Below are 24,556 nucleotides of genomic sequence, written 5' to 3'. Positions count from 1 at the left end.
ACAGTAAAGTACATTAGAGATGGCATCGCCATAGGTGGAGGTAAAAGGACTATCTCACTATGTTTGCTTTAATGAACAACAATAATGTTTGTTGTAAAACGGGATGATATAGAGTAAGATGGAAAACAGAATAGGGGATCATGATCCATGCAACAGCCAATAAAATGAGTCTTTTAGCTACAATGTATCATACATTATTTATTTTCAGCACTCACAAAGTAAAGAGCAGAGAAGTAGATATTGTTAGAGGACACCTGTGCATGTTTTCTGAAGTCGTCAAAGTGCAGGACAGGACACATACCATAGGTGTGCAGTTATTTAGCAAAATCAGGTTGAGAATGTAACAAACGCATGCTGTAGTTGACGGAAGCATTGTTTATTACCACTATACGATCCTCACTTTTGCATACATTTTGCCTCTGGTAAGAGGGCTGTTATTGTTTTTCAAATCTATACTTTGTGGGCTTTGCAAAGGCACTGACTAGTGTGTCTAATAGCTCTTGAATAAAGAGAAGACTAATTCTTTAAGCAAAACATTGGTCTGAGGTGGGTTTGTGCAACTGGGATTGGTAATAATAAATGTATACAGTAGGTCTATGCAACTCTCATGCTTCTGCACATCAAAATATACACAAATATATCTCTGAACCTCATAGTTATTTATCTAGTTTAAAACGGGTCCAAAGAACCTCAAAAAGAAAAAAATACACTACATGACCAAGAGTATGTGGACACCTCATTCCAAAATCATGGGCATTAATATGGAGTTGGTCCCCACTTTGCTGCTATAACAACCTCCACTCTTATAGGAAGACTTTCCATTAGATGTTGGAACATTGCTGCGGGGACTTGCTTCCATTCAGTAACAAGAGCATTAGTGAGGTCGGGCACTGATGTTGGGCGATCAAGCCTGGCGCGCAGTCGGCGTTCCAATTTATCCCAAACCCATTTCATGAAGCTATAGACGAACAGTTATTGTGCTGACGTTGCTTCCAGAGGCAGTTTGGAACTCGGTAGAGAGTGTTGTAACCGAGGACAGACAATTTTTACACGCTTCAGCACTCAGCGGTCCCGTTCTGTGAACTTCTGTGGCCTACCACTTTGCGGCTGAGCCGTTGTTGCTCCTAGACATTTCCACTTCACAATAACAGCACTTACAGTCGACCGGGGAAGCTCTAGCAGGGCAGAAATTTGACAAACTGACTTGTTGGAAAGGTGGCATCCATGTACCAAATATACATTTCACTGAGCTCTTCAGTAAGGCTATTCTACTGCCAATTTGTGTCTATGGAGATTGCATGGCTGTGTGCTCAATTTTATACACCGGTCACCAACAGGTGTGGCTGAAACAGCCAAATCCACAAAATGTGAAGGGGTGTCCACATACTTTATATATAGTCATTATATGGCAGTATAATATATTATTTTCAACACACAGATAAAACACACACACACACACACTTCCACAGTTTGGGCATCTCATTTGGCAGTGTCAACACATGGAGATCCATAGAAATAGAATAGCTAGAATGGACATTGGTTTTCAAGTCAACATTACATGATGGGGTAGGCTGGCGGCCAAATTGATTGTACCTGGGTGGGCCAGCGGCCATATTGAGTGTACTATCAAATTGTCGCGGTCTAGGGAGCTTTCCCATGCTAGTCATTCTATTTATATGTGAAAAACACACATATAATAATAACAACTAAACACTTCAGGCAGTCAACTGAACCGGTCTAAGAACTGTAGAACACTGCTATGGAAGAGGCCCGTGTGGCCACTGCTCTCCTGGGTGAGCAGAACCCGTCCGTCGGGCCGATGTCTGTGGAGCAGGACAGGCTCACCCTGCATCAGGCTCATCTCTGACTCCGTCTGGGCCTGGTATGACGTCCCTACTCTGTGTCTGAGGGACGATAGAGAAAGAGATTTTCCATCTAACATAACATAATAGATGCCATTTAGCAGATGCCTTTATTCAAAGAGACTTACAGTCATGCATGTATACATTTTACGTCAATGTTATTTGTCACATGAGCCGAATACAACAGGTGTAGAACCTTACAGTGAAATGCTGAATACAACAGGTGTAAAAGTGAAGCTATAAAAGCTAGTATAAAGCTAGTATAAACCTGCCCCCACACCCTCCTCACCTTTCCTCCAGCCACCGGACTCAAAACAAATCATGTTCTTGGGTCAGGGTGAAAAAGAGGAAAGTAGGAGTGCGCTGGACTTGTAGAGCCTGACTATGAAGGGCTGATATATGCTCGCTGGACAGAGTGCACCGTGCAGACCAGGGACGGGATTTCTTTGTTTTACTGGTTTTCTGAGGGGTTGAGGCTGTGCAAGAGGACAGAAAACAGAGCCGCGCCTGTCGGAGCTTCGTCGGCGTTTGTGTAGCCGCAGTGTTCACGGGGTCGAGGGGAATGCCACCCACATTGCAGACGACGATTAGACATTTCTATCCTCGCACACTTTGCAAACCACAGAGGGAAGGGGGGGGGATGAGGCAGCTTGTCAGACATTTCTGCTGGCTTCCTGAAGGAAGACAGTTGACATTTTTTTACAGTTTAGTTCTATGTAGTTTAGCGTGTTTCTAAGCTGTAATTATTGACTTGGCTTGTTTTTATAAGCGAAATGATAAGAAGCTAGCTCGTAATGAAAGTTGGGTTAGTGGCGCTTAACGTGAAGTTTTGCCCACCTATCTGGCCTAATACCTGAGTCTATGACGGTTGGTTTGTTTTGAAGGGGAGGTTGTTGGTTAGTTTACCTGTCATGTAGCAGGAATGTGATATTATTATATATATATTTATTTATTTATTTTATTTATTTTTTTCCCGGACCCGTGAAAGCGAGAATTACACATTGGCCCAGGAGTTGAACTTGAAAGGGACATAATTGTAGTAGTTGTTACCGAATACTATAGTAAAATAACTTCACTGCCACAGCCTGTTACTAAAATAAACAAGGGGTTTGGGTGGGTGCCATCTAGTGTGTGTGTGTGTGTGTGCGCGGCTGCAGTGCCACACACACCAGTCTGCAGACCCAGCTGAGTAAACGTCCCTGGCCCTCACTGTGCCAAGGGGAGGCCCTTCACCCCCTCCCATCCTGGGGCTAAGGTGTGACTGGTGCATAGCAGGGCAGGACTCCCTAGCCACATACCATACAGAGGCCTTCACCAGCCAGTCCCCCCACATTAGCCAGCATAATTCAGCCACGCGTTTGATATTCATATACACAGCCTAGGTTTGTATAATTCCTGCCTAACATTTTTAGCCTTGAAATCCTAAACCACTAAATGCAGCCCTGCAACTGGCTCTGTACATTTGATACTTTTTATGTGATTCGGTTGAAGTAGCCTCTGGTAGAGTTGAGAGGAGTGTGTGCATGCACATTTGCAGGTGTGTGGCAGAGGTAGAGAATTTTAGCATTATTACAGACATCCAATAGCTATGAAGAGTTGCTTTGCAGCACATCACAACATATGTGTGACCTTGTATTGAAACTTATTAAAAGTCTATTTTAAGATTAACATGTAATGCGCTGAATTTATAAAATACATCGGCCAATTCAGAAGGGAAGAGAAACTTTGGAGGTAGCTCTCGAGACTATATCGAGACTATATCAGTCCCCTGTAGATGGCGCACTCTGTCCATAATACGTCTGGCACCTGAGACAGCACAGACAGGGAAACAGGCAGTTTCCATTTTGCCTACTCACAAATTGGTTTAGAGCGTTATAATTTGGGATATCAATGAAAACTCCATTGGGAGTACAATAAATTGTAGCCTTAAATTTAGTTAACAGAATCATGTTCAACATTAATTCATTGGTTCTATTTATAGTTTTATTGGTTAGGGGTAAGTCAAGTCCTGTACCTTTACCAAAAGTGGATATACGCCAATCTTTGTCTGAGACTCTATTTCCCAGACCCTTTAGACAGTCATACAATGCTTTAACCTTTTCTTTATCAAATGATCCATGGAGGGACCACTCTGAACATTTCTCAGAATACTTTTTGCACCACTTACGTACTCCTATGTGTAGGTGTGCAAGTTGTTTATTATTTTTCTCCATTGTTACTTTATCAAATCTCTAGTAACCCAGTATACTTCACCAATTCCTCCTTTAGACTAGTGTTCTATTCTTTCAGGGGTTTAGATATTTACACTAGTTGTTCTATTTAACAGCATATTCGGCAATAGTATGTTCTCCTTTCATATCTCTCACATACACAAATTCCCTATATAATGTTACAGATCAACGTGAATGCCTACAGACATCCACACCACTCATGTGCAACTTCAACGACTTAAAATGCCTACAGTAACACTTCGTGCTATTATCAGTGGTTCTCAGACCACGTAGACTATCGTTACATCTTATGCCATATGTATCTTCAACGGTTCTTTTGACGCAACATCCTATACATATAAAATAACACCACGTGCTATTAGTAATGGCTGCAGACACACGGAGACACTTCTTCGGTATTTACCATATGTATCTTCAAAGGTTCCAGTGGTTTTCTGACCACGTAGACACTTCTCTTTATAAATGCCAACAATTGTCAGTGGGGCATTCTGCCCTCACTCTAGCCTTCTCTTAAGACTATCTTGCCGCCACTTCCTATACATATAAACTCAGCAAAAAAAGAAAAGTGCCCTTTTTCAGGACCCTTCTTTCAAAGATTATTTGTAAAAATCCAAATAACTTCACAGATCTTCATTGTAAAGGGTTTAAACACTGTTTCCCATGCTTGTTCAATGAACCATAAACAATTATTGAACATGCACCTGTGGAACGGTTGTTAAGACACTAACAGCTTACAGACGGTAGGCAATTGAGGTCACAGTTATGAAAACTTAGGACACTAAAGAGGCCTTTCTACTGACTCTGAAAAGCACCTAAAGAAAGATGCTCAGGCCTTAGGCATGCTGCAAGGAGGCATGAGGACTGCAGATGTGGCCAGGGCAAAAAATGCCAATGTCCGTACTGTGAGACGCCTAAGACAACGCTACAGGGAGACAGGACGGACAGCTGATCGTCCTCGCAATGGCAGACCACGTGTAACAACACCTGCACAGGATCGGAACATTCGGAAATCACACCTGCGGGACAGGTACAGGATTGCAACAACAATTTCCCGAGTTACACCAGGAACGCACACTCCCTCCATCAGTGCTCAGACTGTCCGCAATAGGCTGAGAGAGGCTGGACTGAGGGCTTGTTATCCTGATGTAAGGCAGGTCCTCACCAGACATCACTGGCAACAACGTCGCCTATGAGCACATACCCACCATCACTGGACCAGACAGGACTGGCAAAAAGTGCTCTTCACTGACGATTCGCGGTTTTGTCTCACCAGGGGTGATGGTCGGATTTGCGTTTATCGCCAAAGGAATGAGCGTTACACCGAGGCCTGTACTCTGGAGCGGGATCGATTTGGAGGTGGAGGGTCCGTCATGGTCTGGGGCGGTGTGTCACAGCATCATCGGACTGAGCTTGTTGTCATTGTGGCTCAGTTGGTAGAGCATGGTGTTTGCAATGCCAGGGTTGTGGGTTCGATTCCCACGGGGGACCAGTACGGGAACAAAAAATGTATGAAATGAAATGTATGCATTCACTACTGTAAGTCGCTCTGGATAAGAGCGTCTGCTAAATGACTAAAATGTAAATGTAAATGTAAATAAAGGCCCTGGATGGCAGGAAGCTTGGCCCCAGTGATGTACTGGGCCATACGCACTACCCTCTGTAGTGCCTTGCGGTCGGAGGCTGGGCAGTTGCCATACCAGGCGGTAATGCAACTAGTCAGGATGCTCTCGATGGTGCAGCTGTATAACTTTTTGAGGACCAATGCCAAATCTTTTCAGTCTCCTGAGGGTGAAAAGGCGTTGTCGTGCCATCTTCATGACTGTCTTGGTGTGTTTGTACCATGATAGTTAGTTGGTGATGTGGACACCAGGGAACTTGAAGCTCCCAACCTGCTCCACTACAGCCCAGTCGATGAGAATAGGGCTGTGCTCGGCCCTCCTTTTCCTCTAGTCCACGATCACCTCCTTTGTCTTGACCACGTTGAGGGAGAGGTTGTTATCCTGACACCACACTGCCAGGTCTCTGACCTCCTCCCTATAGGCTGTCTCATCTGTCGGTGATCAGGCCTACCTCTGTTGTGTCGTCAGCAAACTTAATGATGATGTTGGAGTCGTGGTTGACCATGCAGTTATGGGTGAACAGGAGTACAGGAGGAACTAACGACCCTTGGTGATGCAAGCGAGCAACAGAGGACCACCATCACATTCAGAATACAGAAATCCTACTTCCTGAAATAAGACACTAAGCAGGTCAGTTTGTGAAAGAGGAGGTGCTTGTTACTCTCATCACAGATCACAGCTGCCCCCATAACCATTACAATGTCAACATTGGTATATCTATCTCCCTTTCCTGTAGAGTTGATGTGTACTGTAATTTGAATGAAACTCACTGTACCTGCTAGGGCTGCTGGACAGTATTGACGCTGATGGTGCTGGTTTCTGATTGGAAGTCAGAACATCTGAGGGGTTTGTCTCCAGACCTTTCCTAAGAACAGGAGCCTTGCCTTCTTTCAGTATGATCCCAGGCCCATCTCGCCCCAGTGTGAGTGATGGAGCCCAGACCTCCAGGGGAGGGGGACCAGGGTGAGCACTGGAGGGAGGCTGGCTACCCGAGGGCAGGGAGGTGGTCCTGGGCCGTGGTGGAGGGGAATCAGGCTGGGTCAGGAACCGCACTGACTTGGTGGGCTGAGGGATACAACACACAAACAATGTTGGCATTATGATACAGTAGTGGAATAGGAATAAAGATGATTGATGCTGGATATAGCAGACAGTGGCAGTCAGCATTTGCTACGTGAAAGAGTTCATGGTAAGAGAGAATTTCACAATAAAGACAATCTGAATTAGAAGTCAAAGTAGACATGAAGCCAGTCAACTCTCCCTCAAAACTACTTTTACATTTATTTTGTATGTTTTTTTAATTTAACCTTTATTTAACTAGGCAAGCCAGCTAAGAACAAATTCTTATTTACAATGATGGTCTACACCGGCCAAACCCAGACGACGCTGGGCCAACTGTGCGCTGCCCTATGGGACTCCCAATCATGGCCAGTTGTGATACAGCCTGGAATCGAACCAGGGTGTCCATAGTGACGCCTCAAGTACTGAGATGCAGTGCCTTAGACCGCTGCGCCACTACTTAATAATACCTAGACGGCAGGTGTGTTACCTTCTCTGTGTTGTTCTTGAGGGCGTCTGGTTTCACGAGGATGGAGTTGATGGACTGCTGACCATTCGATGCTGCTTGCCTTGTCTCCAACACCTGCCTATCAAACGTCTCTCTAGCAGCAGTGTCCCTGTCCTTCATAAAACCACCACTAGAGGGCGCGGGTCCCTCAGACATCCAAGCCAGAGATCTGTTGTGATTGGGCAGGATGCTCATGTGTTGTTTCTTCCTGAGCAGAGCAGGGGAGTAGCCAGGGGCCTGAATATGGCTAAAGTTCTGGCTGTGAGAATGGGACTGAGAATGGGGTTGAAGGCCTGAGGTGGCGCTGGTAGTGTGGGGGTAGTGGTTACAGCGCTGGGATGAGTTCTGGGATGAGCTCTGACTGTGGGTCTGGGTCTGGGATTGAAGGGCTGAGCTGGAAGAGATGGTGGTGTGGGGGTAGTGGTTTCCCCGCTGAGATGAGCCTGAGGGAACATTAAAAAGGCTTTGAAATCACTCAAAATGGATCCTTGTCAAATCAATCTAATTTCCACTGCACTGTTCTGGGTTCCATTTTGTGATTATCAGACATATACAAACTAGAACAGAGAAGTCTTTACAGGTTTACTATCTCTGACTGTTAAATAATGCATAATGTTAGGATAATAACCAACTTTGGAGCCATCCAACCATTGAAAATGGAACTTTGTAGAGTTACGAACTTCCGCCACTCTCACCTCTGTGTGAACGATGGAAGACTCTCCTCACTGTGTCCCATCCCTCCGAGCCCACCCCGTGCCGGGACTTTCTGGTGGCGCCGCCTGATGACGTCACAAGCTGCGTGGCCACGGAGGTGGACTGCTGCGGAACCCGTTGTCCAGTAGAGTAACTAGTTTCATCTGAGTTGACCCTGTGGAGAGCTAGAACCACCGCTGGCGTTTTGGAGGACGAGGAGGTTCTTCTTCCAGGGACTGTACCAGGGCCTGCCGTCACTGCCTTGGACTCCAAGAGCCTGGCAGAGGTTCTGTGGCAGACAGGAAATAGATAGATATTGCTGTCAAAATCAATAAATGAGGTGTCCATGACACAAATGAAAGTCAAAAAGATGGAACCACTGTAGGAAAGTGGTCAATGATGACACATACATCGTCTAACAGTAAGGCTGATCCTCTCAATGATTATATAAAAACACAACATTATAACCCCAAAAACAATTGTCACTTGTTTCTCACGGTCCGCCTAATGAAACCGGTAGAAATAGCTCTCCCACTTACCTGAGGACAGGTGTGACGTAGTTGCCGGGCAGGATGCCCACTTTGCCCGTCCGTAGAGAGAGGCCTCGGAGCCAGCCCTCCTTAAACTTCCCATACACCCCCACCATCTCCCCCTTCCTCAGCTCCAGTTCCTCAGAACGACAGGGCTTGTAGGAGTACAGAGCAGCACACCTGAACAACAGATTACATGTTACCACAATCTCACAAAGATGACAAATTCTATATCATCACGTGCTTCTACATCTGCACTGGTTGCTGTTTGGGGTTTTAGGCTGGGTTTCTGTACAGCACTTTGTGACATCGGCTGATGTTACTGCAGTGTTACTCCAGTGTTACTCACAACGCTGATGGAGTTCCTAGGTGGCGGACTGCTTGGTGTCAGCGGAGGTTGTTACTACCATGTTACTACTGTATTACTCCTGAGTTACTACTACGTTACTACTACGTTACTCCAATGTTTCTCTGCTGTGTAGAGCACACATTGGTGTCAGCGGAGGCTGTTACTCATATGTTACTACAAAGCTATTACTATGTTACTACCATGTTACTCACACACTGATGGAGAGCTGCTGAGTGGAGGACTGTTTGGTGTCCGAGGAGACGGAGGCGGACTGGGGGTTGATCAGAGCCATGGTGATGGTGGGAGGAGCTTCACCACTACTCATCTTCCTCACGCCCTATAGACAGAGAGGAGGAGGAGGAGGAAGACCAGGATGTAAATATGTATACTGCCATAGAGTGTTCTTCCTCTCACCCTATATAGAGAGGAAGACCAAGATATCAAACAGTAAAGTCGGCGAAGATATCGCGTAAACTGACCTGTTAAAGACCGAGTAAGAATAAGATATTCTCATGTTAAATGTGAAAGGACATTTATGTGGTATCAATGAGAAATAAAGCAGACAAAGCAGAAATGCTAGAAAGAGATAATGTGGGAGAGAAAGAAACAGGAAGATATATGGACTTAAACCTGTTTGATTTAAAATAAGGATATGAATTAAGCTAAAATGGGAAATCCATTTGAATTCAATCACTCTGACAACATCCTTAGAGCGCTGGGCCAGTAACCAAAAGGTTGCTGGATCGAATCCCGAGCTGACAAGGTAAAAATCTGTCGTTCTGCCCCTGAGCAAGGCAGTTAACCCACTGTTCCCCGGGCGCCGAAGACGTGGATGTGATGGGGGGGTTGGGTTAAATACGGAAGACACATTTGAGTTGAAGGCATTCAGTTGTACAACTGCCTAGGTATCCCCCTTTCCCTTTCCCTTTAAACAAAACATCCATACGTTTAGCCTTGGATGAAGTGGTCAGAAAGTGACTTTTTCAAAAGATTTAAAAAATATATAAAAAGACTCTCAATTATTCAAAATCTCAATTACCACTGCCTCCTCCTACAGACTACTGGTCTAAACGGGACTCTGTCATAAACAAGTTCATTTGTGGGAGAACGAGACCACAGATTAAATGTGCAACAGTAACAGAGAACAAAAGCATTAGGTGGACTTGCAGTTCCAAACCTAACATTTTAACACCTATCATTCCACATGAATTTCCTGAAGCCCTGGTTGAACCCAGGCTTCTATTCCTTGGCGTGCTATAGGAGAGTCAATAGTTTCTCCAATTCGATTACAATATTTATTAGTTTCTGAATTGACTCTTAAAAACGTGCATTATTATTTGGACCATTATAGCATACTCAGTAAACGTGTGGAAAGCTACAGAGAAGCATGAGATCTAGATCTTAATTCATACTTTCCAATATGGCGTAATAAAGAATTCTCCGCGTGTAAGAAACTATTTATATCAGATTCTTGGTCTAACATTTACATTACATTTTAGTCATTTAGCAGACGCTCTTATCCAGAGCGACTTACAGTAGTGAATGCATACATTTCATTTCATGCATTTATTTTTTCATTTTTTTTTGTACTGGCCCCCGTGGGAATCGAACCCACAACCCTGGCGTTGCACACACCATGCTGGCGTTGCAAACACCATGCTCTACCAACTGAGCCACAGGGAAGGCTGGGTATTATTACTTTCAAAGACATACTCAATGTGAATGGACTCCACCGTTTCCAGGAAATCCACCAGTGTTGTAATGTCCCAGATTCACCTTCAACTCTGTTTACCCACGCCAGCCTATGGGGTCCCCTGGGGAGCAGAGCTAGCAGTACACCCATTGGTCAAATGCCTAATGGACAGACGCCACTCAAAAGGAGTTGTTTCTGACATCTATAGTCGATTCATTGTAGCAGCACAAAAACCATGAACTCTATCCACTTTATTGGAAAAAGATTTTACACTTTCTGACAGACAAATAAATTGGGAGACGGTACAGAAAAAGATATTTGGATCATCTAGAAACGCCAATCACCAATTAATGAATTAAAAAAAAACACTTAAAAAAGACATCACATGGTATTAATCCATCACCATTATGTGAGTTCTGGGGACCTTGGTACTTTTCAGCATGTCCTGTGGAAATGCCCAGGGGTGGTTGAATTCTGGGGGAAAGTCAACCATGTAACATCTGTACTTCTAGATAAATAAATGCCATTACATCCAACCTGTTTGTAAGCTTTTAAATTATATCCATCATAACCATTTATCTTTTCCAGTGATGACGACATGGCCGTCTCATGGTGTGGTACGCAAAATGGGTCAACTTTCAGCACCTTTACCTCTGGAATGTTTTGGCATTCAGGTCCAAAATAAAGTCACTTTTCAGCACTTCTACAAATGGGCAAATATGTATGGAAGGTTTGGTTCAAATAGAAAAAGGGGATTTACCCCATACTGTAGATACCAGGTGATGAAGTAGCTGGCTTGCGGCCCAAATGGTACCTTATTCCCTATATAATGCACTACTTGTCAAAAGTAGTGCACTATATAGGGAGCCATTTGGGCCTCATGCTCAGTGTTCGGTAAAAGCCACAGTAATTGATATTTCATGATGGGAACAGCAAACAATGCTGATGCTCTTAGCCAGCAGAGCTCCTTTCTGCCCTTAACTAGTCTCTTCACTATAAATATACATTCATTTCCTATGAAACGCAGTAATGAGGAACTCAGAACAAGACACAGTGTGCCTAGTCTGCCTACCACGCTACAGAACGGACCTTTTAACTACAAATCTCTACTTCACTAGAACTAGTCTGTGAGTCAGTACTGAAGGAGGTTTAGTGTGGCTCTACTCTGAGGTGTGTCTGTGAGTCAGTACTGATGGAGGTTTAGTGTGGCTCTACTCTGAGGTGTGTCTGAGTCAGTACTGATGGAGGTTTAGTGTGGCTCTACTCTGAGGTGTGTCTGAGTCAGTACTGATGGAGGTTTAGTGTGGCTCTACTCTGAGGTGTGTCTGTGAGTCAGTACTGATGGAGGTTTAGTGTGGCTCTACTCTGAGGTGTGTCTGAGTCAGTACTGATGGAGGTTTAGTGTGGCTCTACTCTGAGGTGTGTCTGTGAGTCAGTACTGATGGAGGTTTAGTGTGGCTCTACTCTGAGGTGTGTCTGAGTCAGTACTGATGGAGGTTTAGTGTGGCTCTACTCTGAGGTGTGTCTGAGTCAGTACTGATGGAGGTTTAGTGTGGCTCTACTCTGAGGTGTGTCTGAGTCAGTACTGATGGAGGTTTAGTGTGGCTCTACTCTGAGGTGTGTCTGTGAGTCAGTACTGATGGAGGTTTAGTGTGGCTCTACTCTGAGGTGTGTCTGGAGTCAGTACTGATGGAGGTTTAGTGTGGCTCTACTCTGAGGTGTGTCTGTGAGTCAGTACTGATGGAGGTTTAGTGTGGCTCTACTCTGAGGTGTGTCTGTGAGTCAGTACTGATGGAGGTTTAGTGTGTCTCTACTCTGAGGTGTGTCTGTGAGTCAGTACTGATGGAGGTTTAGTGTGGCTCTACTCTGAGGTGTGTCTGTGAGTCAGTACTGATGGAGGTTTAGTGTGGCTCTACTCTGAGGTGTGTCTGTGAGTCAGTACTGATGGAGGTTTAGTGTGGCTCTACTCTGAGGTGTGTCTGTGAGTCAGTACTGATGGAGGTTTAGTGTGGCTCTACTCTGAGGTGTGTCTGAGTCAGTACTGATGGAGGTTTAGTGTGGCTCTACTCTGAGGTGTGTCTGAGTCAGTACTGATGGAGGTTTAGTGTGGCTCTACTCTGAGGTGTGTCTGTGAGTCAGTACTGATGGAGGTTTAGTGTGGCTCTACTCTGAGGTGTGTCTGAGTCAGTACTGATGGAGGTTTAGTGTGTCTCTACTCTGAGGTGTGTCTGTGAGTCAGTACTGATGGAGGTTTAGTGTGTCTCTACTCTGAGGTGTGTCTGTGAGTCAGTACTGATGGAGGTTTAGTGTGTCTCTACTCTGAGGTGTGTCTGTGAGTCAGTACTGATGGAGGTTTAGTGTGTCTCTACTCTGAGGTGTGTCTGTGAGTCAGTACTGATGGAGGTTTAGTGTGGCTCTACTCTGAGGTGTGTCTGTGAGTCAGTACTGATGGAGGTTTAGTGTGTCTCTACTCTGAGGTGTGTCTGTGAGTCAGTACTGATGGAGGTTTAGTGTGGCTCTACTCTGAGGTGTGTCTGTGAGTCAGTACTGATGGAGGTTTAGTGTGGCTCTACTCTGAGGTGTGTCTGTGAGTCAGTACTGATGGAGGTTTAGTGTGGCTCTACTCAGGTGTATCTGTGAGTCAGTACTGATGGAGGTTTAGTGTGGCTCTACTCTGAGGTGTGTCTGTAGTCAGTACTGATGGAGGTTTAGTGTGGCTCTACTCTGAGGTGTGTCTGTGAGTCAGTACTGATGGAGGTTTAGTGTGGCTCTACTCTGAGGTGTGTCTGTGAGTCAGTACTGATGGAGGTTTAGTGTGGCTCTACTCTGAGGTGTGTCTGTGAGTCAGTACTGATGGAGGTTTAGTGTGGCTCTACTCTGAGGTGTGTCTGAGTCAGTACTGATGGAGGTTTAGTGTGGCTCTACTCTGAGGTGTGTCTGTGAGTCAGTACTGATGGAGGTTTAGTGTGGCTCTACTCTGAGGTGTGTCTGTGAGTCAGTACTGATGGAGGTTTAGTGTGGCTCTACTCTGAGGTGTGTCTGTGAGTCAGTACTGATGGAGGTTTAGTGTGGCTCTACTCTGAGGTGTGTCTGTAGTCAGTACTGATGGAGGTTTAGTGTGGCTCTACTCTGAGGTGTGTCTGTGAGTCAGTACTGATGGAGGTTTAGTGTGGCTCTACTCTGAGGTGTGTCTGTGAGTCAGTACTGATGGAGGTTTAGTGTGGCTCTACTCTGAGGTGTGTCTGTGAGTCAGTACTGATGGAGGTTTAGTGTGGCTCTACTCTGAGGTGTGTCTGTGAGTCAGTACTGATGGAGGTTTAGTGTGGCTCTACTCTGAGGTGTGTCTGTGAGTCAGTACTGATGGAGGTTTAGTGTGGCTCTACTCTGAGGTGTGTCTGTGAGTCAGTACTGATGGAGGTTTAGTGTGGCTCTACTCTGAGGTGTGTCTGTGAGTCAGTACTGATGGAGGTTTAGTGTGGCTCTACTCTGAGGTGTGTCTGAGTCAGTACTGATGGAGGTTTAGTGTGTCTCTACTCTGAGGTGTGTCTGAGTCAGTACTGATGGAGGTTTAGTGTGGCTCTACTCTGAGGTGTGTCTGGGAGTCAGTACTGATGGAGGTTTAGTGTGGCTCTACTCTGAGGTGTGTCTGTGAGTCAGTACTGATGGAGGTTTAGTGTGGCTCTACTCTGAGGTGTGTCTGAGTCAGTACTGATGGAGGTTTAGTGTGGCTCTACTCTGAGGTGTGTCTGTGAGTCAGTACTGATGGAGGTTTAGTGTGGCTCTACTCTGAGGTGTGTCTGTGAGTCAGTACTGATGGAGGTTTAGTGTGGCTCTACTCTGAGGTGTGTCTGTGAGTCAGTACTGATGGAGGTTTAGTGTGGCTCTACTCTGAGGTGTGTCTGTGAGTCAGTACTGATGGAGGTTTAGTGTGGCTCTACTCTGAGGTGTGTCTGAGTCAGTACTGATGGAGGTTTAGTGTGGCTCTACTCTGAGGTGTGTCTGAGTCAGTACTGATGGAGGTTTAGTGTGGCTCTACTCTGAGGTGTGTCTGTGAGTCAGTACTGATGGAGGTTTAGTGTGGCTCTACTCTGAGGTGTGTCTGTGAGTCAGTACTGATGGAGGTTTAGTGTGGCTCTACTCTGAGGTGTGTCTGTGAGTCAGTACTGATGGAGGTTTAGTGTGGCTCTACTCTGAGGTGTGTCTGTGAGTCAGTACTGATGGAGGTTTAGTGTGGCTCTACTCTGAGGTGTGTCTGTGAGTCAGTACTGATGGAGGTTTAGAGTGGCTCTACTCTGAGGTGTGTCTGTGAGTCAGTACTGATGGAGGTTTAGTGTGTCTCCACTCTGAGGTGTGTCTGTGAGTCAGTACTGATGGAGGTTTAGTGTGGCTCTACTCTGAGGTGTGTCTGAGTCAGTACTGATGGAGGTTTAGTGTGTCTCTACTCTGAGGTGTGTCTGTGAGTCAGTACTGATGGAGGTTTAGTGTGTCTCTACTCTGAGGTGTGTCTGTGAGTCAGTACTGATGGAGGTTTAGTGTGGCTCTACTCTGAGGTGTGTCTGTGAGTCAGTACTGATGGAGGTTTAGTGTGGCTCTACTCTGAGGTGTGTCTGTGAGTCAGTACTGATGGAGGTTTAGTGTGGCTCTACTCTGAGGTGTGTCTGTGTGTCAGTACTGATGGAGGTTTAGTGTGGCTCTACTCTGAGGTGTGTCTGTGAGTCAGTACTGATGGAGGTTTAGTGTGGCTCTACTCTGAGGTGTGTCTGTGAGTCAGTACTGATGGAGGTTTAGTGTGGCTCTACTCTGAGGTGTGTCTGTGAGTCAGTACTGATGGAGGTTTAGTGTGGCTCTACTCTGAGGTGTGTCTGTGAGTCAGTACTGATGGAGGTTTAGTGTGGCTCTACTCTGAGGTGTGTCTGTGAGTCAGTACTGATGGAGGTTTAGTGTGGCTCTACTCTGAGGTGTGTCTGAGTCAGTACTGATGGAGGTTTAGTGTGGCTCTACTCTGAGGTGTGTCTGTGAGTCAGTACTGATGGAGGTTTAGTGTGGCTCTACTCTGAGGTGTGTCTGTGAGTCAGTACTGATGGAGGTTTAGTGTGGCTCTACTCTGAGGTGTGTCTGTGAGTCAGTACTGATGGAGGTTTAGTGTGGCTCTACTCTGAGGTGTGTCTGTAGTCAGTACTGATGGAGGTTTAGTGTGGCTCTACTCTGAGGTGTGTCTGAGTCAGTACTGATGGAGGTTTAGTGTGGCTCTACTCTGAGGTGTGTCTGAGTCAGTACTGATGGAGGTTTAGTGTGGCTCTACTCTGAGGTGTGTCTGTGAGTCAGTACTGATGGAGGTTTAGTGTGGCTCTACTCTGAGGTGTGTCTGAGTCAGTACTGATGGAGGTTTAGTGTGGCTCTACTCTGAGGTGTGTCTGTGAGTCAGTACTGATGGAGGTTTAGTGTGGCTCTACTCTGAGGTGTGTCTGAGTCAGTACTGATGGAGGTTTAGTGTGGCTCTACTCTGAGGTGTGTCTGAGTCAGTACTGATGGAGGTTTAGTGTGGCTCTACTCTGAGGTGTGTCTGAGTCAGTACTGATGGAGGTTTAGTGTGGCTCTACTCTGAGGTGTGTCTGTGAGTCAGTACTGATGGAGGTTTAGTGTGGCTCTACTCTGAGGTGTGTCTGAGTCAGTACTGATGGAGGTTTAGTGTGGCTCTACTCTGAGGTGTGTCTGAGTCAGTACTGATGGAGGTTTAGTGTGTCTCTACTCTGAGGTGTGTCTGTGAGTCAGTACTGATGGAGGTTTAGTGTGGCTCTACTCTGAGGTGTGTCTGAGTCAGTACTGATGGAGGTTTAGTGTGGCTCTACTCTGAGGTGTGTCTGTGAGTCAGTACTGATGGAGGTTTAGTGTGGCTCTACTCTGAGGTGTGTCTGAGTCAGTACTGATGGAGGTTTAGTGTGGCTCTACTCTGAGGTGTGTCTGTGAGTCAGTACTGGTGGAGGTTTAGTGTGGCTCTACTCTGAGGTGTGTCTGTGAGTCAGTACTGATGGAGGTTTAGTGTGGCTCTACTCTGAGGTGTGTCTGTGAGTCAGTACTGATGGAGGTTTAGTGTGGCTCTACTCTGAGGTGTGTCTGTGAGTCAGTACTGATGGAGGTTTAGTGTGGCTCTACTCTGAGGTGTGTCTGAGTCAGTACTGATGGAGGTTTAGTGTGGCTCTACTCTGAGGTGTGTCTGTGAGTCAGTACTGATGGAGGTTTAGTGTGGCTCTACTCTGAGGTGTGTCTGAGTCAGTACTGATGGAGGTTTAGTGTGGCTCTACTCTGAGGTGTGTCTGAGTCAGTACTGATGGAGGTTTAGTGTGGCTCTACTCTGAGGTGTGTCTGAGTCAGTACTGATGGAGGTTTAGTGTGGCTCTACTCTGAGGTGTGTCTGAGTCAGTACTGATGGAGGTTTAGTGTGGCTCTACTCTGAGGTGTGTCTGTAGTCAGTACTGATGGAGGTTTAGTGTGGCTCTACTCTGAGGTGTGTCTGTGAGTCAGTACTGATGGAGGTTTAGTGTGGCTCTACTCTGAGGTGTGTCTGTGAGTCAGTACTGATGGAGGTTTAGTGTGGCTCTACTCTGAGGTGTGTCTGTGAGTCAGTACTGATGGAGGTTTAGTGTGGCTCTACTCTGAGGTGTGTCTGTGAGTCAGTACTGATGGAGGTTTAGTGTGGCTCTACTCTGAGGTGTGTCTGAGTCAGTACTGATGGAGGTTTAGTGTGGCTCTACTCTGAGGTGTGTCTGAGTCAGTACTGATGGAGGTTTAGTGTGGCTCTACTCTGAGGTGTGTCTGTAGTCAGTACTGATGGAGGTTTAGTGTGGCTCTACTCTGAGGTGTGTCTGTGAGTCAGTACTGATGGAGGTTTAGTGTGGCTCTACTCTGAGGTGTGTCTGTGAGTCAGTACTGATGGAGGTTTAGTGTGGCTCTACTCTGAGGTGTGTCTGTGAGTCAGTACTGATGGAGGTTTAGTGTGGCTCTACTCTGAGGTGTGTCTGTGAGTCAGTACTGATGGAGGTTTAGTGTGGCTCTACTCTGAGGTGTGTCTGAGTCAGTACTGATGGAGGTTTAGTGTGGCTCTACTCTGAGGTGTGTCTGAGTCAGTACTGATGGAGGTTTAGTGTGGCTCTACTCTGAGGTGTGTCTGAGTCAGTACTGATGGAGGTTTAGTGTGGCTCTACTCTGAGGTGTGTCTGAGTCAGTACTGATGGAGGTTTAGTGTGGCTCTACTCTGAGGTGTGTCTGTGAGTCAGTACTGATGGAGGTTTAGTGTGGCTCTACTCTGAGGTGTGTCTGTGAGTCAGTACTGATGGAGGTTTAGTGTGGCTCTACTCTGAGGTGTGTCTGTGAGTCAGTACTGATGGAGGTTTAGTGTGGCTCTACTCTGAGGTGTGTCTGTGAGTCAGTACTGATGGAGGTTTAGTGTGGCTCTACTCTGAGGTGTGTCTGTGAGTCAGTACTGATGGAGGTTTAGTGTGGCTCTACTCTGAGGTGTGTCTGTGAGTCAGTACTGATGGAGGTTTAGTGTGGCTCTACTCTGAGGTGTGTCTGTGAGTCAGTACTGATGGAGGTTTAGTGTGGCTCTACTCTGAGGTGTGTCTGTGAGTCAGTACTGATGGAGGTTTAGTGTGGCTCTACTCTGAGGTGTGTCTGTGAGTCAGTACTGATGGAGGTTTAGTGTGGCTCTACTCTGAGGTGTGTCTGTGAGTCAGTACTGATGGAGGTTTAGTGTGGCTCTACTCTGAGGTGTGTCTGTGAGTCAGTACTGATGGAGGTTTAGTGTGGCTCTACTCTGAGGTGTGTCTGTGAGTCAGTACTGATGGAGGTTTAGTGTGGCTCTACTCTGAGGTGTGTCTGAGTCAGTACTGATGGAGGTTTAGTGTGGCTCTACTCTGAGGTGTATCTGTGAGTCAGTACTGATGGAGGTTTAGTGTGGCTCTACTCTGAGGTGTGTCTGTGAGTCAGTACTGATGGAGGTTTAGTGTGGCTCTACTCTGAGGTGTATCTGTGAGTCAGTACTGATGGAGGTTTAGTGTGGCTCTACTCTGAGGTGTGTCTGTGAGTCAGTACTGATGGAGGTTTAGTGTGGCTCTACTCTGAGGTGTGTCTGAGTCAGTACTGATGGAGGTTTAGTGTGTCTCTACTCTGAGGTGTGTCTGAGTCAGTACTGATGGAGTTTAGTGTGTCTCTACTCTGAGGTGTATCTGTGAGTCAGTACTGATGGAGGTTTAGTGTGTCTCTACTCTGAGGTGTATCTGTGAGTCAGTACTGACAACCTGAAGTGCGTCTCCCAACGGGTCAGACCACAGCCTTCAGGATAATGACCCTTCATTACCTAACCAAGCCACTGAAAATAGACGGTGACTCATTTGCAGAGGCGTCGTATCTATGTGTGCATCACTCACGTTATTCTATTAACAACAGTAATGTTCTCATTGCGTTGCCTAGGAGTCTACGGTAATCTCAGAGTGGGTGTGTTGGCATTCCGGTGATACCGTTCAACAATCAGGCATGGAACTACTTAATACATGGTGCTAGACAACATTATTAAAGCACTAATGTTATCCTCCGGGGGTTTGAGGGGTAACAACTCTCTCTCTCTAGTTATTGTGAAAACAGCCTGTGTCACTCACACACACACACACACACACACACACACACACACACACACACACACACACACGGTTCTGATCAAAAGTTGTGCGTGGCATGCACTTTGCAATGTAAAAAGCAATACTATGAGGCAGAAGTAAGGTGAGACCAAGTTAGCAACTCATGGCATGTCCTGGAGATATGCTGCTATTGTTTAAGAGGATTCTGGAAGGGTGACAGTTCATTACCGGGCATTCCACCATCCAGGGGATTTGGTAGACAGCAGATAGAGCTATCCATTTAGGCTCTTCTTTAGAAACACTTGAAAGGTTGACAATTAGTCAATGGATGCTAACAAATGGTACCCTATATAATCTCCACATAGTGCACTACTTTTGACCAGAACCCTATGCAGGCCCTGGTCAAAAGTAGTGTACCAAACAGGGATTAGGATGCCATTTGGGCTGCACACAAATAATGCCTCATGGTTTCTGTCGTGGGAGAGATAGAGAACAGAACACTGCCAGTTACAGCACCAGACTCTAGTAACTGGTTGTTCTGACCAGGATGTCAACAACATCCCTTCAGACTCTAGTAACTGGCTGTTCTAACCAGGATGTCAACAACATCACTTCAGACTCTAGGAACTGGCTGTTCTGACCAGGATGTCAACAACATCCCTTCAGACTCTAGTAACTGGCTGTTCTAACCAGGATGTCAACAACATCACTTCAGACTCTAGTAACTGGCTGTTCTGACCAGGATGTCAACAACATCCCTTCAGACTCTAGTAACTGGTTGTTCTGACCAGGATGTCAACAACATCACTTCAGACTCTAGTAACTGGCTGTTCTGACCAGGATGTCAACAACATCACTTCAGACTCTAGTAACTGGTTGTTCTAACCAGGATGTCAACAACATCACTTCAGACTCTAGTAACTGGCTGTTCTAACCAGGATGTCAACAACATCACTTCAGACTCTAGTAACTGGCTGTTCTGACCAGGATGTCAACAACATCACTTCAGACTCTAGTAACTGGCTGTTCTGACCAGGATGTCAACAACATCACTTCAGACTCTAGGAACTGGCTGTTCTGACCAGGATGTCAACAACATCACTTCAGACTCTAGTAACTGGCTGTTCTGACCAGGATGTCAACAACATCACTTCAGACTCTAGTAACTGGTTGTTCTGACCAGGATGTCAACAACATCCCTTCAGACTCTAGTAACTGGTTGTTCTGACCAGGATGTCAACAACATCACTTCAGACTCTAGTAACTGGTTGTTCTGACCAGGATGTCAACAACATCACTTCAGACTCTAGGAACTGGTTGTTCTGACCAGGATGTCAACAACATCACTTCAGACTCTAGTAACTGGCTGTTCTAACCAGGATGTCAACAACATCACTTCAGACTCTAGTAACTGGCTGTTCTGACCAGGATGTCAACAACATCACTTCAGACTCTAGTAACTGGTTGTTCTGACCAGGATGTCAACAACATCACTTCAGACTCTAGTAACTGGTTGTTCTGACCAGGATGTCAACAACATCACTTCAGACCCTAGTAACTGGCTGTTCTGACCAGGATGTCAACAACATCACTTCAGACTCTAGTAACTGGCTGTTCTGACCAGGATGTCAACAACATCACTTCAGACTCTAGTAACTGGTTGTTCTGACCAGGATGTCAACAACATCACTTCAGACTCTAGTAACTGGCTGTTCTGACCAGGATGTCAACAACATCACTTCAGACTCTAGTAACTGGTTGTTCTGACCAGGATGTCAACAACATCCCTTCAGACTCTAGGAACTGGCTGTTCTGACCAGGATGTCAACAACATCACTTCAGACTCTAGTAACTGGCTGTTCTGACCAGGATGTCAACAACATCACTTCAGACTCTAGTAACTGGCTGTTCTAACCAGGATGTCAACAACATCCCTTCAGACTCTAGGAACTGGCTGTTCTGACCAGGATGTCAACAACATCACTTCAGACTCTAGGAACTGGCTGTTCTGACCAGGATGTCAACAACATCCCTTCAGACTCTAGGAACTGGCTGTTCTGACCAGGATGTCAACAACATCCCTTCAGACTCTAGGAACTGGCTGTTCTAACCAGGATGTCAACAACATCACTTCAGACTCTAGTAACTGGCTGTTCTAACCAGGATGTCAACAACATCACTTCAGACTCTAGTAACTGGTTGTTCTAACCAGGATGTCAACAACATCACTTCAGACTCTAGTAACTGGCTGTTCTAACCAGGATGTCAACAACATCCCTTCAGACTCTAGTAACTGGCTGTTCTAACCAGGATGTCAACAACATCCCTTCAGACTCTAGTAACTGGCTGTTCTGACCAGGATGTCAACAACATCACTTCAGACTCTAGTAACTGGTTGTTCTGACCAGGATGTCAACAACATCACTTCAGACTCTAGTAACTGGCTGTTCTGACCAGGATGTCAACAACATCACTTCAGACTCTAGTAACTGGGTGTTCTGACCAGGATGTCAACAACATCACTTCAGACTCTAGTAACTGGTTGTTCTGACCAGGATGTCAACAACATCACTTCAGACTCTAGGAACTGGCTGTTCTGACCAGGATGTCAACAACATCACTTCAGACTCTAGTAACTGGTTGTTCTAACCAGGATGTCAACAACATCACTTCAGACTCTAGTAACTGGTTGTTCTGACCAGGATGTCAACAACATCACTTCAGACTCTAGTAACTGGCTGTTCTAACCAGGATGTCAACAACATCACTTCAGACTCTAGTAACTGGTTGTTCTGACCAGGATGTCAACAACATCACTTCAGACTCTAGTAACTGGCTGTTCTGACCAGGATGTCAACAACATCACTTCAGACTCTAGTAACTGGCTGTTCTGACCAGGATGTCAACAACATCACTTCAGACTCTAGTAACTGGCTGTTCTGACCAGGATGTCAACAACATCACTTCAGACTCTAGTAACTGGCTGTTCTGACCAGGATGTCAACAACATCACTTCAGACTCTAGTAACTGGTTGTTCTGACCAGGATGTCAACAACATCACTTCAGACTCTAGTAACTGGTTGTTCTAACCAGGATGTCAACAACATCACTTCAGACTCTAGTAACTGGCTGTTCTGACCAGGATGTCAACAACATCCCTTCAGACTCTAGTAACTGGCTGTTCTGACCAGGATGTCAACAACATCACTTCAGACTCTAGTAACTGGCTGTTCTAACCAGGATGTCAACAACATCCCTTCAGACTCTAGTAACTGGCTGTTCTGACCAGGATGTCAACAACATCCCTTCAGACTCTAGTAACTGGTTGTTCTAACCAGGATGTCAACAACATCACTTCAGACTCTAGTAACTGGCTGTTCTGACCAGGATGTCAACAACATCCCTTCAGACTCTAGTAACTGGCTGTTCTGACCAGGATGTCAACAACATCACTTCAGACTCTAGTAACTGGTTGTTCTGACCAGGATGTCAACAACATCACTTCAGACTCTAGGAACTGGCTGTTCTAACCAGGATGTCAACAACATCACTTCAGACTCTAGTAACTGGCTGTTCTAACCAGGATGTCAACAACATCACTTCAGACTCTAGTAACTGGCTGTTCTAACCAGGATGTCAACAACATCACTTCAGACTCTAGTAACTGGCTGTTCTAACCAGGATGTCAACAACATCACTTCAGACTCTAGTAACTGGCTGTTCTAACCAGGATGTCAACAACATCACTTCAGACTCTAGTAACTGGCTGTTCTGACCAGGATGTCAACAACATCACTTCAGACTCTAGTAACTGGTTGTTCTGACCAGGATGTCAACAACATCACTTCAGACTCTAGTAACTGGCTGTTCTGACCAGGATGTCAACAACATCCCTTCAGACTCTAGTAACTGGCTGTTCTAACCAGGATGTCAACAACATCACTTCAGACTCTAGTAACTGGCTGTTCTAACCAGGATGTCAACAACATCACTTCAGACTCAAAGCCTGTTGTTTCAAGTGCTGTGTTGTGCAGCATTCTAATAATGAGAGAGAGACAGCGATAGACAGAGCGAGAAAGACAGAAATAGAGACAGAAAGATCCAAGAAACAACAACCTGAGAGTAAAAATAATGTATTATCAATTGAGAAGTTCTCTGATAACCACTGCATTTTAAATATCTTATGATGTTTAGCTTTTTGGTTCGTTTTTCTTCAGTCCGAAGACAAAACTAGCAGTGAATCTCAGTATATTCTCATTCCTGCTCTCCTCCCCTCCTGTTTTTGTGGTTATTTCTTAAGCATCTCACTCCTACCTTCAACCTCACACTACCCTCCTCCTCCTCCCTCTAATCCCTTTCCTCCTCCTCTCCTGTTGTAATGGTTTGTGGTTCACTTTATAGTCACTCTGTAAACACTATATTGTGGTGTTCCAGACCCAGGCTATTAGCATCACACCTCTAGAAACACAGCCCGGCAGGGTATTCCAGACCCAGGCTATTAGCATCACACCTCTAGAAACACAGCCCGGCAGGGTGTTCCAGACCCAGGCTATTAGCATCACACCTCTAGAAACACAGCCCGGCAGGGTGTTCCAGACCCAGGCTATTAGCATCACACCTCTAGAAACACAGCCCGGCAGGGTGTTCCAGACCCAGGCTATTAGCATCACACCTCTAGAAACACAGCCTGGCAGGGTGTCCCAGACCCAGGCTATTAGCATCACACCTCTAGAAACACAGCCCGGCAGGGTGTTCCAGACCCAGGCTATTAGCATCACACCTCTAGAAACACAGCCTGGTAGGGTGTTCCAGACCCAGGCTATTAGCATCACACCTCTAGAAACACAGCCCGGCAGGGTGTTCCAGACCCAGGCTATTAGCATCACACCTCTAGAAACACAGCCTGGCAGGGTGTCCCAGACCCAGGCTATTAGCATCACACCTCTAGAAACACAGCCCGGCAGGGTGTTCCAGACCCAGGCTATTAGCATCACACCTCTAGAAACACAGCCCGGCAGGCTGTTCCAGACCAAGGCTATTAGCATCACACCTCTAGAAACACAGCCTGGCAGGCTGTTCCAGACCCAGGCTATTAGCATCACACCTCTAGAAACACAGCCTGGCAGGGTGTCCCAGACCCAGGCTATTAGCATCACACCTCTAGAAACACAGCCTGGCAGGGTGTCCCAGACCCAGGCTATTAGCATCACACCTCTAGAAACACAGCCCGGCAGGGTGTTCCAGACCCAGGCTATTAGCATCACACCTCTAGAAACACAGCCCGGCAGGGTGTTCCAGACCCAGGCTATTAGCATCACAACTCTAGAAACACAGCCTGGCAGGGTGTTCCAGACCCAGGCTATTAGCATCACACCTCT

The 24,556-nt window shown here is 46.0% G+C and overlaps 1 protein-coding gene across 4 annotated transcripts in view; it reads right to left on the bottom strand.

The window, feature by feature from the left end:
• Positions 1-1,277: 1,277 nt before the first annotated feature.
• sh3rf2 (SH3 domain containing ring finger 2) overlaps positions 1,278-24,556 on the bottom strand; it is a 48,954-nt gene continuing 25,675 nt past the window's right edge. For 2 of the 4 annotated variants that reach the window (XM_014198672.2, XM_014198670.2), the window contains 6 exons: positions 9,064-9,188; positions 8,512-8,682; positions 7,975-8,261; positions 7,262-7,722; positions 6,488-6,777; positions 1,278-1,904 (listed from right to left, as the gene is read on the bottom strand). In XM_014198672.2, the coding sequence (XP_014054147.2) occupies positions 1,724-1,904; positions 6,488-6,777; positions 7,262-7,722; positions 7,975-8,261; positions 8,512-8,682; positions 9,064-9,188 (1,515 nt within the window). In that variant the 3' untranslated portion in view covers positions 1,278-1,723. The remainder of the gene's footprint in view (positions 1,905-6,487; positions 6,778-7,261; positions 7,723-7,974; positions 8,262-8,511; positions 8,683-9,063; positions 9,189-24,556) is intronic. The other 2 variants (XM_014198675.2, XM_014198673.2) reach the window with 2 other exon arrangements.

Source organism: Salmo salar, chromosome ssa05 (assembly GCF_905237065.1).
Source record: "Salmo salar chromosome ssa05, Ssal_v3.1, whole genome shotgun sequence".
NCBI classification, from domain to species: domain Eukaryota; kingdom Metazoa; phylum Chordata; class Actinopteri; order Salmoniformes; family Salmonidae; genus Salmo; species Salmo salar.
This window is presented reverse-complemented; position numbering and strand designations above follow the sequence as displayed.